A 16,020-nucleotide genomic window follows, 5' to 3' on the forward strand; every position below is an offset into this window, starting at 1 on the left:
CAAGGCAGATCCTTCTCTCTCTGCGTCTCAGTTTCCTACATGAGAGGACGTAGAGTATAGTAGGTACAGTAGGAGGAGCTAGACTTCAAATCCCGGGGCCACGTTTTATAGCAACATGTGACTGTTACCTGCTTATTTATCTAAAACTTGGAGCAATCCATGAGGATCCACATGGAGTACATGGTCTCTATTTAATATTTAACCCCTCTTGATGTTATCACTAAGAGAAGAACAGGCAAGACCACGTGCCCTGCCTCCTACCTTGCTGTTTTGAGGCTCAGAGAAGGAAAGGCTTCGTCAACTGCAGAGCACAGTTTGCAAAGACTGTGGCTGGCATGGGTGTCCCATGTTTCTGATTGGAGCTCAGGTGCCCTGATCCAAGACTGCTGTCCTTTGGCACATTACATACTTCATCTCAGGTCAGGTGACACTAAATAAACATCATAGTAGATGAGTATCTGACTCTTTAAATACCTCTGAAAGGACTCTATGTCCCAACAATACAACTGTGTTTAGGTGAAGGCTCTGTTGCAAGAATAAGATGTTATTTCGAGCATGCGTGCTAAGTCGCTTTAGTCATTCCAACCATTTGTCACCCCATGGACTGTAGCCCGCCAGGCTCCTCTGTCCATGGGATTCTCCAGGCAAGAATACTGGAGCGGGTTGCCGTGCCCTCCTCCAGGTCTTCCCAGCCCAGGGACTGATCCTGCATCTCTTAACTCTCCTGCATTGGCAGGCAGATTCTTAACACTAGTGCCGCCTGGAAGCCCAAGATGTTATTAATGCTGATTAATTGTGTTAGGCACAACTTTCATGGGACCAGATTTTGTATTTTGTGAAGATGATGTTGGCTAAGGTGCCCACATGCTTTGTCCTCACCCCTGATGCTTTGTCTGTTCTGGGACACTCCAGGGGCATTTTGTGTTGCCCCCAAGTGTCCAGGGAAGCTGGCATCTGGTGAGGGCCCCTTTGTGCCCTGTTTTTCTCTTAGTCCCACCAACCACAGTTCCTTGGTTTTTCTCCTGGACACCTCAAACCTAACACTTCCTAAACTTCCTTCCCCCTTCCCCCTGGTTCCCCTCGCAGCCCACATGCCCCTCAGTAAATAGCACCACCAGCTGCTGCATAGCTTGAGTTCAAAGCCCCGAAGTCCACATGTGTCCCCTTGTCCCTGCCCTTCCTCCTCCGCATATGATTGTGATAAGAACAGGGCACGCGGGCTCTCACCAGGTGCCAGCTTCCCTTCTAGGCATTTGCACATAGTAAATCACCTAAAGCTGCCGTAAGGGAGAGGCATTCTTTTTTTATCCCCATCGTACGTGTTAAAAGCTGAATCGTATGGAAGTTTGGTGACTTGCCGCATGTAGTAAATCACCTAAAGCTGCCATAAGGGAGAGGCATTCTTTTTTTAATCCCCATTGTACGTGTTAAATAACACTGAATCGCATGGCAGTTAGGTGACTTGCCCCAGGTCACACAGCTGGGCAACAGCAGGTCAGGTTTGGAGCCAGCAGCAATGTTCCAGGGTCTTTTCAAACCATCAGCATCAGCCTCCCTGTTTCCCCTCTGCTCTCCCTCCCCAGGTTCATTCTCCACAGCAAGCCAGAGACATCCCCTCTTTCTTGTAAAGTCAGTTACAATCTCTTCCTGCTTCAGCCCTCCTGGTCACTCCCCGCTGCAATCAGAATGAAATCCATGCTCTTCACCGTGGCCCTGGTATTATTTCCGCTGCTGCCATAATGAATTACCAGCACTTGGTGTCTGAAAACAACACAAATTTATCCTCTCTGAGTTCTGGAAGCCAGGAGTTTGAAATCAGAGTGTCAGCAGGGTTGATGTCTTCTTGAAACTCTGAAGGAGAAGCCATCACTGGCCCCTTACCCACCCCACCCCTCTCCTGGCAGCTGCCAGCCTTCTCTGCCCCGCAGGCACACCACTGCACCTCTACCTTCACGGAGGCATCTTCTCTATGCATCTCTTCACTTCCTTTTCTCTTCTCAGGACACTAGCCATTGGGTTTAGGCCGACACTAATCCCGGGCAAGCTCATGATTCAGAGATCCTGATGATACCCATCAAGACCCTTTCCCAGATAAGGTTGCATCTGTAGATTCTGGGCGGGTTTGTCTTTGTAGGAGAAGGTGCCTCCCTGTCCAGCCCTCCTTTCTGTGCTCAGACACCAGCCCCGACCCCCACCCCCAAGTCAGTGTCCCTTCCCTCCCCCCAGCTCCCTCTGCCCTCTCTGTGTCTTCTCTTTAGACTGGCCTCCTCTTCTGACCACCATGCCGGAGGCAGGTGCCTGCTCTGCACACTCCCTCTGTACCCTTCCCTCACTTTACAGGTATCACGATTTATAATTACTCATGTGCATTTGCTCACTTGTTTTCCTGTGCCCTCCCCCACTGGCCTTTGAGCTGTGGGGCCCCATCCTCCTCCTATGCCCGCAGCAGGCCAGCCCTCCCTAATGTATGCCTGAGTACCTTACTGTCTGGGTGCGTGCTTGCTGAGAAAAAGCGGCTGTTCTGATCTTCTAGTTGCAAAACACACACCTAATCTTGTCTTCCCCCCAAAAGACAAGGGTTATTGTGAACTATTAGCCAGAAAAGAGCATCACCAGGTAGGCCCCTTCCCTTGTACCGTCTCGCGTCACGGAGGCCCATGGGCTATGAACAGCCAGGAGTGGGATCCAGGTGTCCCTGGACCCGGGGGCCTTCTTCTTCCAGCCTGCCCTCCCAGTGAGGCCGTGTCACAGCTGAGGTGCTCAGAGCCCTCTCGAGAGCAAGCTCCAAACATAATCCAGCCTTGTTTATTCCAAGTGAGAGAAACAATATGTTTTTGCTCCTATAATAGTTACGCCTTGGTAGTCAGCTCAGTCTTTCATAGTAACCGTGTGGCTCCATCTCCTGTTCTGAGCAGAAGGGACAGGCTCTTTGTCTCCTGTAGTTTTCTTCAGGGTTTCCCACCTTCGTAGAGCCACCCAGGTGAACGGGAGGAGAAGGGACCGGCCTCGGGGGCGGCTTCGCAGCAGGCCTGGGTGCTTCCCGGGAGCAGCAGGAGCAGCGAGGGTTTGCTCAAGTCCAGGCAGCAGCTGTCAGCCTGTTTTTGCAGAATGGCCTGAGGTGGTGATTGTTACAAAGCACAGCTGATGGCGGCCCTGAGCCAAGCTCTGACCAAAACAGCGTCCTCTCCCCGGCTCACTCCTTAAATCACCACGCTCACTGCCTTGAGAGCCCCCAAGGATGTCCAAATCTCATTGCTATGTGCGTCTCAGACTTGGAGCGCTCCCACCACCATCTCCCCACCCCCTTCACTTTATATTCCTGGCACCTTTCCCATCTTCCGCAGCTGGTTTATTCACTGTCCAAAATACTGGCAAAAGAGTCCCCCCATTTTTTCTCTAAGTCTTGGTCTTTACAGCTGTTGGAATTTTTATTTCTTGCCAACTGACATCAAGGCTTTGGGGACCATCTGTGGTTTTCATCCAGCTTCCTAAGCTTGTCCTTTCGTGCCTTAATTTGTGTCGCTGTTAGTGCCAAGACTGTGAGGCAGAGAGCTCATCTCTGATGTGAATTCTGGTACCCCATTAAGAGGCTGCGTGTGGGGAGGGCTGAGGAGTAGGGTAAAGAGAAGAGGCTCCACTGACCTTGTGTGAAGACCCGGCTCTGCACAAAAAAGACAGGGATGTGCGTGGATCTTAGAAGCAGGGGTGCGTCAGGGTTCACCATGCAGCATCCAGCCCCGAGCATCAGAATGGAAAACAGCCTGCCTCCTAAGACCCAGAGGAGTGAAGTTATGTGCCTGTAATGGCTTTCTGCTTCCACAGTGAAACCCCTGTATGTGTGCTTTTAACATACCTGGTGTTCACAGCGACCGTTTTTAAAAGTCCCAGTTTTATTCACTTGAGCCTAAATTACATGTGTTACTTGGCACCTTTCAGAGGCGGCCTTAACACTAGGATGGCAGCTGCCCTGGGTGGGGGGCGTTGGCAGCCCTGTGGCACTTTGAAACCCTACCTTGCTTGCTTCTTGGAGCTTTTGGTGCAAGACCAGGAGGCGAAGCTGACTCTGCCGTGTCTCTGGGTGGTGAGTGGGTGTCAGCCACTGTGGTGACTTTATCTTCTCATCTACCTTCGTTCAGTCGAGCAGAGCAGAAAACCAAACCTTGCCTCCACTCAGCTGCTGCTTGCTTTTCCTTCCACTTGAATGCTGTCTGTCACTCAAGGAAAGGGCACACCTGCCCTCTGTGACTCTGAGCAGCCCTTCGGCCTCCCCTGCTCTGCCTTGGGTCTACCTGAGGCCCTTGGGACCCAACTGGCAGGAGCTGGGCCCACCCTCACAGGAGCTCAGAAGGACTCAGCTTTCTGCCCGCTTTCCGGTTTCCCCCGCCGGACCGTCCCTGCCTTGTGCTTTTCCCTGTTTTAAACGTCTTTCTGATGGTGTGATGTGCAGAAAGGGCGTCTACCCCTGAGTGCATGGCTCCCAACACAGCCCCGCTCACCGTGGTGGAACGCGTGTGCTGGGTATGTGTGCAGGTCCGTTGACTCATGGTGCACATGTGAGTGGCTGAGGGCCTGTCTGCAGAGTGGCTGTGCTGTCCCCCTGCCCTGAGCAGCGATGGCCTCCGCCCGCCCGCAGCCTCCCCAGTGCTTCCTTCTGGTCCGTGTGTAGCGGTGTGTCAGTGAGGTTGTCCTGTGCGTCTCCTTCATAAGCAGTCAGGCTGAGCATCTGAGTGTGTCTGTAATTGCCACTTGGATATCCATTCCTGTACCAGTCATTTGGGTTTATGTCTAAATTCCTACTTTGTTTATGTTTGTAAAGTCCTGATAGAGTACAGATAGAAATTGGGGATTGATATTGGAGAATCATCTTGAAAATCCAACACACCCCAAAGTCTGTCTCGGTGAGTCAGGCTGGCCTTCCTGGCCCCACAATGGCCAGTGGGTGGCCCCCTTCCACAGCCTGCTCCTGCTGCAACCAGGAGCACTTGTGAGTCACACTTTCTTATCTCTACCTCTTACTTCCCTGCTGAGAAGTTGTTGAATACATTGGCGCTTCGATTTCCTCATCTGAAGGATGCAGTCAGGACCCCCCCATCTGATTCTTTCTGCCAACTTAACGAGGTAATGAGTATCAAGAGCGGGCAGAGGGTGTGCCCTCCAGCATATTAGCACATGATCACAGTTGATGCGAAAGTGCCTCTGGCCTTACCTCTGTCCTCAAGGATGAGATTTCAATGTGCCGCTGCCTCCCCTTCAATATACATGAGTCTTCATGGAGCCTTCTGGCCCTTCCAGCTCCTGTGGGAAAGACTGAGGACAGATGACTGTTCTACCACAAATCCGACCGTGTTCACCATCCTCCATTTTAGCCATGTCCAGCTTGGTTTCTATTGTTTTAGCCTTCCTCGGTGCTTTTAATTTTATCTACAGTGCATGACTCAGGGTAAATGAGAACCCCGGCCCTCTGCTCCTCAGACTTTGGGAGGGTTATCTCTTCTGCCTGTGTTTACAGGTCCCTACAACATCTCCTGAAGGCCCATGCAACTCAAATGTGGTCCACTTACCCATGTGACTTCCTTGGTAAAGCTGGTCCCTCCTTCAAGTCCTGTCCCAGAACTTCTGTTCATAAGCTACTGTGGACCTTCTCATCAGACATGCCCACCCTCCACAAAGATTCTCCTGCATCTGAGCACTGAAGAATTGCTGCTTTTGAACTGTGGTGTTGGAGAAGACTCTTAAGAATCCCTTCGATTACAAGGAAATCCAACCAGTCCATCCTAAAGGAAATCAGTCCTGAATATTCATTGGAAGGACTGATGCTGGAGCTGTAGCTCTAATACGTTGGCCCCCCTGATGACCCTCCTTTCGGGGTCTCAGCACCACTGTGTACCCAGGAAGCCCTCACTGGTGTCGCAGTAACACTCAGATGGCCTGTATTATTGGCACCATCTTAAAGAGTGAGTCAGCTGAGTGCAGAGTCCTGCCACAGATCAACCTGCCAAAACTCGGATGATGTGGGGAGCAGGTCGTGCCGCTTGTGGATTGCTTCTTCCTTTTCCCATGCTGTTCAAAACAGTGACCAGAAGGAAGACTGAAAAAAACAAACTTTTAGTCATTTTTTTGAACAGGAAAAGCTTAATGTAAAAAAGCATTAACTATAACAGGTGGTTGGAATATAGGGGAAATTAGCTGCTAAGAGGCAAAGAACTCTAAAAACACAGGAAGAGTAGATACAGGAAGCAGCCTCTATCCTCAGGTCTGAGGCAGGGCACCCAAGGGCAGAACAAGTGTGGATGAGGGTGCCCCCCTCACATGCACATCCAGGGCTGAAATTCCTTGGACCTGCTGGAGAGCATACACCCAGGGCCCACTGGATGAGGGAGAGGTTTGCAGAGGTGCTGCACTGGTAGAACTCTCTGGAAAGCCATACTTAGGGATGTCAGAGAAAACTGCCCGAAGGTGAAACTGCATGTGATACCAGACTGAGAATTTTCCCAAAGTGTGGCGTGCTTGAAAGCTGCCTAGAGGGAGGTGGGCATCATGGGCCAATAGGAGCCTGCTGGGAGAAATCACATTCCAGAGTCAGAGACAAAGCCTGTCCCTCCTCTAGTGCGTTGCTGTTGTTCAGTTGCTCAGTCATGTATGACTCTTTGCAACCCCATGTACTGCAGCATGTCAGGCATCCCTGTCCTTCAGCATCTCTCAGAGCTTGCTCAAGCTCATGTCCAGTGAGTCAGTGATGCCATCCAGCCATCTCATCCTCTGTTGTCCTCTTCTCTTCCTGCCCTCAATCTTTCCCAGCATCAGGGTCTTTTCTAATGAGTCAGCTCTTCTCATCAGGTGGCCGATGTATTGGAGCTACAGCTTCAGCATCAATCCTTCCAGTGAATATTCAGGACTGATTTCCTTTACGATGGACTGGTTGGATTTCCTTGTAATCAAAGGGATTCTTAAGAGTCTTCTCCAACACCACAGTTCAAAAGCAGCAATTCTTCAGAGCTCAGCCTTCTTTATTGTCCAACTCTCACATCCATACATGACTACTGGAAAAACCATAGCTTTGACTAGATGGACTTTTGTCAGCAAAGTAATGTCTCTGCTTTTAAAACACTGTCTAGGTTTGTCTGGGGCTTCCCTTATGGCTCAGCTGGTAAAGAATCCACCTGCAGGAGACCTGGGTTCAATCCCTGGGTTGGAAAGATCCCCTAGAGAAGGGAAAGGCTACCCACTTCAGTATCCTGGCCTGGAGAATTCCATGAACTGTATAGTCCATGGGGTTGCAAAGAGTCAGACACAACTGAGCGACTTTCACTCTCACTTCTAGGTTTGCCATAGCTTTTCTTCCAAGGAGAAAGCGTCTTTTAATTTCATGGCTGCAGTCACCATCTGCAGTGATTTTGGAGCCTAAGAAAAGAAAATCTGTCACTGTTTCCATTGTTTCTCCATCTATTTGCCATGAAGTGACGGGATCCGATGCCATGATCTTAATTTTTTGAATGTTGAATTTTAAGCTAGCTTTTTCACTCTCCTCTTTCACCTTCATCAAGAGGCTCTTTAGTTCTTCTTCACTTTCTGCCATAAGGGTGGTATCATTTGCATATCTGAGGTTATTGATATTTCCTCTGAAAATCTTGATTCCAGCTTGTGCTTCATCAAGCCCAACATTCTGCATGATGTACTCTGCATATAAGTTAAATAAGCAGGGTGACAATATAGCGTTGATATACTCCTTTCCCAATTTGGAACCAGTCTGTTGTTCCATGTCCAGTTCTGACTGTTGCTTCTTGACCTGCATACTGATTCTCAGGAGGTAGGTAAGATGGTCTGGTGTTCCCATCTCTTTAGGAATTTTCCACAGTCTGTTGTGATCCACACAGTCAAAGGCTTTGGTGTAGTCAATGAACAGAAGTAGGTGTTTTTCTGTTATCTCTCTATCGTAAAAGCTGGTTCTGACAAAGCTTAGCATCATGCCATCTTGAAAGCTTCATTTGTTCATACGGCTTTAATTGTTCATACAGCTTTGAGTTACCATCTTGTCCTCTCATTTGAACTTGAAGCGTTTATTGTGGGGCATGTCTGATGATAAAAAAACTTCCTCAACTTTTGATTATCTGCAAGTATCTTAATTTTCTCCCTCATTTTTGAATTAAAGTTTTGCTGGGTACAGAACTCTTAAGTTGCCAGATTTTTTCTTTGAGAACTTTAAATGTATCAACCCACTGACTTCTTGCCTCCAGGGTTTCTGACTAAAAATCGACTTGTAAATTATTGAGGATCTCTTGTCTGTGATGTCTTGCTTCTCTTTTGCTGCTTTCCAGATTCTCTTTTTGTCCTTTAACAGTTTAATTATAGTGTATCTCAGAGAATTTATTCTATTTGAATTATAGATTCACATCTTCAAATTAGGGAAGCTTTCAGCCATTATTTCTTCAAATAATCTCTCTACTCCTTTTTCTCCTTCTGAGACTCCCTTAATGTGTTTATTTGTCCCCTTTCTGATTTCCCACAGAGCCTCTCTGCTTTCTTCATTTTTTTTTCTTTTCATTCCCTAGACTCAATATTTCAATTCATAGGACAAATTCATAGAACAAATATATATTCCTGATTTTTTTCTCCCGCCCTTTCAAATCTGCTTTTGAACCCACCTAGTAAATTTTTCATTTCAGTTACTGTACTTCTCAACTTCAGAGTTTTTATTTCAGCATTTTTGTTTCCTTTTTGTAATTTCTGTCTCTTTATTGATATTCTTGCTTTTTCATATATCATTCTCTATCTTAGTCTGTATACCTTTAGCACTTAGAGCATCTTAAAGACCATTATTTCATAATCTTTGTCTAATAAGTCCAACCTCTGAGCTTCTTTAGATACAGTTTCTACTAATGTATTTTGTTCTTTTGAATGGACCATAGTTTCCTGTTCCTTTGTATGACTTTTGACTGTTTTATTGAAAACTGGACATTTGAATCTTATAATGTACCGCTGGAAATCATCTTTTTCTCCTTCTTCTCAGATTTGCCATTTCTTTGCTCTTGAAAAGTTTCTCTGTGCTGGGATCAACCTGAAGAAGTGTAAGGTCTTTTCTGGTCTTTTCTGAGGCTTCGTCTTTCCCTGAGCATACCTAGTGGCTTTCTAAGTATTCCCATATGTGCAGTTGCTTCTGAATAGCCTCATCCTTAAATATTTCGCTCCCAAAAGGAGATAAAGAATTTTTTTTAATGTATTGCTCATTGAAAATCCCTCTGGTATTGGTTGAAACAGTGGTGGCCAGCTCCTATGCTTATACCTCAGAAATCAAAAGCAGCACTGTGCAAAATAGTTATTTCAGTCAGTTTTTGCCAATTACAGTTGTCTGGGTGAAGAGATAGATTCTTGGTGCTTCCTACTCCACTGTATTCCCTGACATTGCTTTGTATTTTGGTCCTTTTAAGATAAATTAGTTCAATTTATATAGATCAGTTCAGTTCAGTTCAGTCGCTCAGTCATGTCCGACTCCTTGTGACCCCATGGACTACATGCCAGGCCTCCCTGTCCATCACCAACTCCCGGAGTTTACTCAAACTCATGTCCATTGATTTAGTGATGCCATCCAACCATCTCATCTTCTGTCATCCCCTTCTCCTCCTGCCTTCAATCTAATTCAGTCTAACTACTGTTTATTACAGACCAGCCTGTGTGAGATTCTCTGCTGAAAACTGCAGAGGAATAGGAGAAAGGGAACTCAGTTCACCATTTCACAAGGTTAATGATAAGCAGCATAGCAGAGACCCAAGCAGGGTCAGGAGAGGTTCCAAGAAGGAAAGGAAAATAGGCTACAGAATGGAGGTAGCCTTAAGGATGAGCAAAGAGTTAGGGATGGGAGAGTGGGGAAGATGGCGCACAGTGAGCCAGGTAGGAGCTGATAGCAGACTTCCCTGTAAGAAAAGATCAGACATGGAGAAGAGACAAGATAAACAGAATTCCAGAGGAAGCCCTCTGAGGCACATGTGGTATCACATGGGCTGCCCCCTCCCAGGCCCACTTGCTGCGGGATCCAGGAGCTCTCTTCTGTCACATCTGATCTCCTCTCCACCTACCTGCTGTGAGGCATAAAGGTAGTTGGTATATGAGGTCAGTCAGACATAAAGCTGGAAAAATCAACTGATGAAGGAAACTAAAATGAAACTTAATCGCAATTCCAGAAGTTAATTACATGATGTGTACAAATCTTGGTCCACACCCTAAGGAAGGTATATAAAAAATGTAGCTTCTTTTATTTTTTAGCAGCTAGCCTAATTTGTGTTTCTTAACTCCATTCTAGTCCATGTTGGATTCCTAATCACTTCAAGAGTTTTTTGCTCCATTTTTCCTGAGTTTGCATCTAAGTTCAGTTGATGCATCTGGTTACTGTGATGTCTGGTTTATTCATCTCTAGGGCTGCTGTAACAACCCTCTAACTGGTGGCATAAGTAACAGACATTTATCCTCCCAGTTCTGAAGGCTAGAAGTCCAAGATCAAGGTATGGAAGACTTGGCTCCTTCTGAGGGTTGTAAGGGAGAATCTAGTGGTTTACTGGCTATCTTTGGCATTCCATAGAGTGTAGAGACATCATCCTGATCTCTGTCTTCATCTTCACATGGCATTCTCTTTGTGGGTGTCTATCTCCAGATTGCCCCCTTTTTATAATAATACCAGTCATACTGAAGTAGGAACTCACTCTACTCTAGTATGACCACATCTTAACTAATTACGTCTGCAGTGGTCCTATTTTCACGTATTCTGATGCTCTGAGGGTTAAGACTGCAGCACATGAATTTTAGAAAGGACACAGTTCAACCCACAACTTCTTACCCTAGAGCATCTCTGCCTTCTGGTCCCAGCCATGGGATGTTCAGCTCACCTGTTGCAGAAAAGATGTCCTTCCTGCAGTTTCACATGGTTCATCAGTGCAAGTCCCTTCCACACCATGGTTTGTGGCACAGAAATACATTCACCTACTTACACTTCAGCCTAGGGTTTGTGGGGAGGTAGTCTGAGGCTTCATCTACCTGAACATGCCATATAGTCATTCTCCCTGAGGTCTAGCTGCCTTCTTTGTACTCTGGGCAAAAAGAAGAAGAAGGGATCCCTCTCTTGTCAGATCTCATAAGCCTTGGAGAGGTTTTACTGTTCCCTGTTCAAACGTTTCTCTGTACCGGGAATCAGCCTGAAGAAATACAAGGTCTCGTCTGGCCTTTGAGATCAAAACTCAGAATGCTCTGTGGAGCCACTAGCATATGTCATCTCTCAAGGCTGCCTCCACTTCAGGGCAAGAGAGATGTTGCCTGGTGTGTTTGAGGTAGGCATGGAGGAATGAACACGCCTTTCCTCCTATTGCAGGTGTTTCCTCAAACACGTTTATGTAGACCATGGGCTGGCTAGCTATGGCCTATGAGCCAAGTCTGGCCCACCACTGGGTTTTGTAAATAAAGTTTTATTGGCACACAGCCACATCCTTTTGTTTATACACTGTCTTTGGCCGCTTTTGTGCTATAGTGGCAGAGTTGAGTACTTGCGTGGCCCATAAATCCAAAAAAATTGACTGTCTGGTCCTTTGCAGAGAAAGTTTGTGGATTCCTGGTATAGATTATTGTGACACAAAAGCCTTAAGACTTTTGCCATCTTCTACTGTCATATCTCTTCTATAAGGCAGTGATCACAGGGTGGTCTTACAGTGTGAAGACAAGAACTGGCAAAGAGGGAAAAGAAATATTCAAAATAAAATGGTTAGGGTGTCAGAATGTCACCTTGCTAACAGGACTTTATAGTTTGTGAAAAGTCATTGAGCAGAGCAGCTGTGATTTGTGCTGGATTTCAATAAAAAAATGTGCCCGGGGAATGGGGGAGGCAGTCTCACCCCATCATGATGTTCTTGGCATCGTGGAAGTGAAGGGGACCATTGAGGTGGCCCCCATCAGAGTCCTAAGAGGACACCAGGGCCTCGCAGAAGAGCTGGGCAGGGCCAGCTTCAGCCAGCCGGGCCAGGGTCCTGCTGCTCCCCAGTGCCCTTCCCATGCGTAGACGTGGCCCCAGGACACATCTGGGTCTGCACAGTTGGTTAAAACCCCAGCCTCTGCACAGAGCATCGAGGACCCAAGACTGCAATCTTGAGCATGTGTGGTCTCACGCTTGTCTGGTAAAGGATGCAGAGCTGGGATCTGGCTGGTCTCTACCCAGAGCCCATGAACAAGTGAATTAATAGTTCTGATTCTTTTCATTATAGAGTAAATGAGAGCTGTTTATTTACTCAATGTGAAACAGTGACCTCTGAATTATAGCTAGCAGCCATTTAAAGGTCTTCATTCTGTAGAAGGAAAAAAAAAAAAAAAACCCACACACGCCAAAAATTCCCCTTGGGGTTTTCAGTGTTACAGATGGTCAAGTTTTAAGTTCAAATGAAAGACAATTCTGGGATCTTGCTGAACTGATCCATCTCGTATCCTATTTCCAGATGACCTTGATTTATAGTTCTTGGATGTATTTTTCTCATGGCTTACTTAACATGTCGTCATTGTGGGGCCAGGATTGCTGAGAGATGGTGTGTAAGAGGAGAGGGGGTGTTGCTTTGGAAACCCTGTGTGCCCCTCCCCCTCCTGGAAAGAGAAGCCACCCATGAGCTCCCCTGCTGTTTCTGCGGCCTGTCTGGTTAACATGAACCCTTCTCTTCCTTCTAGCCCAGGACCAGGAGGCACGCACTGCCTGGGCGCCAGTGTGGAGCACACAGTCTGCGAGAACCTGCCCTGTCCCAAGGGCCTGCCCAGCTTCCGTGACCAGCAGTGCCAGACGCACGACCGGCTGAGCAGCAAGAAGAAGGGCCTGCTCACCGCAGTGGTGGTTGACGGTAAAGGCACAGGGCACAGCTTTTCAGGGGAGCTTCCCTCTCCCCTCCCCCAGCACCATAAACACCTCCTGGGAAAACCCACAGGCATCCCCACCCCCAAAATCCACCCAGTCCTGCCCGACTCAGCTGTGGACCCGCTTCTTGAGCCATGGGTTGAACTTAGATGACCCAGCTCGGTGAGATTTCCCAAAAGCAGCCGTAAGGCAGGCAGTGGGCCTGATCTCTCCTGCCTGGGTGTGCTGGCAGCCTGCCATCTCATGCCCTGTGCTGCCAGGCCCAGGCCAACCCTGAGAACACAGCTCTGCAAGAGCAGGACAGCGGGTTTGTGCATCTGTTTCTCTTTCCAGCGGCGAAGCCTTCTTGCATTTCTTTACTTGGTTCATCTTGGGTTGGCTCTTACTCCTTGAGTGCCGGGGACCAGCCCCGGATGATCCAGGGAATTTGAAGCGGGGATGGCGTCGGCGAGGATCAGGAAACAACTGCTTAATTAAACGTTTATTAAGGATATAAAGAATGGTGAAATAAGGATAGCTCAGCGAAGAAATTCAGTGAAGAAAAGAGGCTGAATAAAATTCCAAAGCAGGGAATTTACGTCACCTATGAAGGCCGCAGGCGTCCTCTGGTTGTCCCGAAGGAGAGGAGACACTAAAGCCTCCCCGGTCAGATCTTAGAAGCCCAGGCAAAATTAGTAGGCTTGACGAGCTTCCCTGCCTCAGAGGAAAAGTTCAGCTAGAAGGTGAAAGAAAGAACGACGTGGGGAGACCAAATTTCGGTGAACAAAAGGGCATACTTTATTTTCCAAGGTAGTTTTATATCTTAAGTTGTGCATAGAGGATAATGGGGGAAGGGGTAGAGTCATGCAAAGACAGCAGTTCCTGATCCTTATCGAAGCCAGGCTTTCAAACTTATCATATGCAAAAGTTTAGGTGATTTACATCATCTTCTGGCCAGGAAGCCTGTTAACATTTTAAGAAACTTATTTTTCTCTAAAGGTGATTATTCTAAAGTCAGGCACCAGCCTCCAAAAAGCATTGGAGAAAGTTGCATTCCTATAGGGCAAAGGTGAGGTAGGCTCAATCAAGAAAAGAATTAACTCAAGGGTCCAAGGTTACAAACATTGAGGCAACTGCTTACATTTCTATACACCCATTATATCAATCAATACACCGCCAAGGACACAGTAGGTAAGGGATATGGAGACTTAGCAGCAAACATTGGTCCAACAAGTGAAAAACCCTTCACCAATACAATTTCTAATCAATCTTTTAACTACTCAAAGGAATCTGTGTTTAGACAGTTTAGAACATCTCCTGCCTCTCACAGTTGGGAGGCTCTGAACAATCACATGTTGCCGGAAAAAACCTATTCAGGCAGGCTAGAGGACTTCCAAAGGAGTTTGTAGGTTGAAACACTGTCACACCCAGGAATTATTAACTGGAGCTGTAAGCTAACTCTTTTTTCAGAGAGAGGTAATGGGGGACAGCCCCCCGTAAAGTCAGAGGTGTAGGTGAAAGCACAAAGCAGAAAGTAGGCAGACTCTGGTTTTGGGGGTAGATGCTCGAGAATTTCCAGGGGGACTCCTGAGGCTTGATCCCGCCTTTGCGTATGCCAAGCCTCCTTCCTCATGACCTTTGCCACGGGCGGAGCTCGCTCCCCGCACTTGAGTAGAGTGTTTGTGAAAAAGTTTGTTTTCTTTTAATTGAAGTAACATTGGCTTATAACATTATATAAATGTCACATGTGCAACACCATATTTTTTGCTTGTGTGTACACTGCAGCGTGCTCCCCACGAGAAGTTCCGTTTCCATCCACCACCATACAGTTGACCCTCTCTCCCCTCCCCCTCTCCCCTCCCCTGCTGCTAACCACTGCCCTGTTCACTGTATCTGTGTTTGTTTTCATTTTGTTCGAGGACAGTTTATAGCTTGGTGAAGATAATAGTAAGCAGAGGTCATCCTTTCTTTCCTTCGGTTTTCTCTCAAATCAAGAGACTCTGCCCCCTGGGCCATTGCAAGCATTTCCAGTGACTGATAAAATTCTAGGCAGAGTATCATGTCTGTAGAATTTGTGAAGTTTATTTATTGTCCACAAGGATATCCTGGGGCCTATTAGAGGGTCTTTTCATTCTTAAGATTCTGTTCATCTTTGGGAAACAAGAGTGCATTATAATGATGACAGCATGGTCCCATTTATGGAGCATACCACGTGCCAGGCTCAAGTTAGCCCTGCAGGCATCATGTCATTTAATGTGCAAGACAAGCTGTGTGGAAGGTGAGAGGTTACAGGTTATGTGACATTCCGTAGCTCCGGCCGCTGATAGGAGCTAGGAGGGAGCTGACCCCAGTTCTGGAGGAGCTGCTGACTCAGCAAATAACCAGCTGGCTTCTGGTACTCAAATAAGAAAAAAAAATTCGTGAGTGCCGAATGAGGAGCTTTAGTAAGACCTCAGGCATCTGGGCCTGATTTTTACAGTCTCTGACGTATTTTGCAGGAAAATGAGGTTCCTGTGTCAGGACTTAGGTTACTTCACTGTCATCTGAAGAACCTCTGAAATCTACACTCTGTTACACGCTCAAGTGTGCATAGCTGTGCCGGGGGTAGGCCCAGGCAGTTCAGGAAATAGTGGGCTCAGACCTACAGCTTTTAACCCAACAACCTGGCCCATTAGTTTCCTTCAAACTCACATGGGATGTTCTAAACCATCGCAGAGAACATCAACTCAACTGGCGATGGGCTCATTTTAAAGCACTGGGGAGTCCTTCAGATGTTTTCCTTTTTCACAAAGACTACCACCTTTGGGAGCTGTGCCCTGTCGCCTAACCAGCAGACTTCCAAGGGGATGGAGCCTTCACACTCTCTGCTTTCCCTGCAGTCTAGGGATAGAGGAGACCTGCGCTCCCCAAAGGGGGACAGGCAGCTGGAGGCCGAGGCTCACGAGAGCCTCACAGCTCTACCTCGGCATCCGGCATCCGTCTGATGCAGGCAGACACTCGAGGCTTCTAGACATCCCAGGCACCCTACTCGGGAGGGAGACAGTGCCGGCAGGGGCTGCCGTGTTTCCAGCGCGTTGGCACACCTTCAGCCCCATCCCGAGACTCATGGATGAATGGGTTCGGGTCCCTTGCCTGTCCTCTCCCTCGTCTTGGGAATTAGAAGAGGTCAGGTC

General features: G+C 47.5%; 1 protein-coding gene across 3 annotated transcripts in view; it reads left to right on the forward strand.

Annotated features, from left to right (window-relative positions):
• ADAMTS17 (ADAM metallopeptidase with thrombospondin type 1 motif 17) overlaps positions 1–16,020 on the forward strand; it is a 410,186-nt gene that overhangs the window by 254,820 nt on the left and 139,346 nt on the right. For all 3 annotated transcript variants that reach the window (XM_024982263.2, XM_024982261.2, XM_024982262.2), the window contains exon 13: positions 12,688–12,854. In XM_024982263.2, the coding sequence (XP_024838031.1) occupies positions 12,688–12,854 (167 nt within the window). The remainder of the gene's footprint in view (positions 1–12,687; positions 12,855–16,020) is intronic.

The sequence above is a fragment of the Bos taurus genome, chromosome 21 (genome assembly GCF_002263795.3).
Source record: "Bos taurus isolate L1 Dominette 01449 registration number 42190680 breed Hereford chromosome 21, ARS-UCD2.0, whole genome shotgun sequence".
Taxonomy (NCBI): domain Eukaryota; kingdom Metazoa; phylum Chordata; class Mammalia; order Artiodactyla; family Bovidae; genus Bos; species Bos taurus.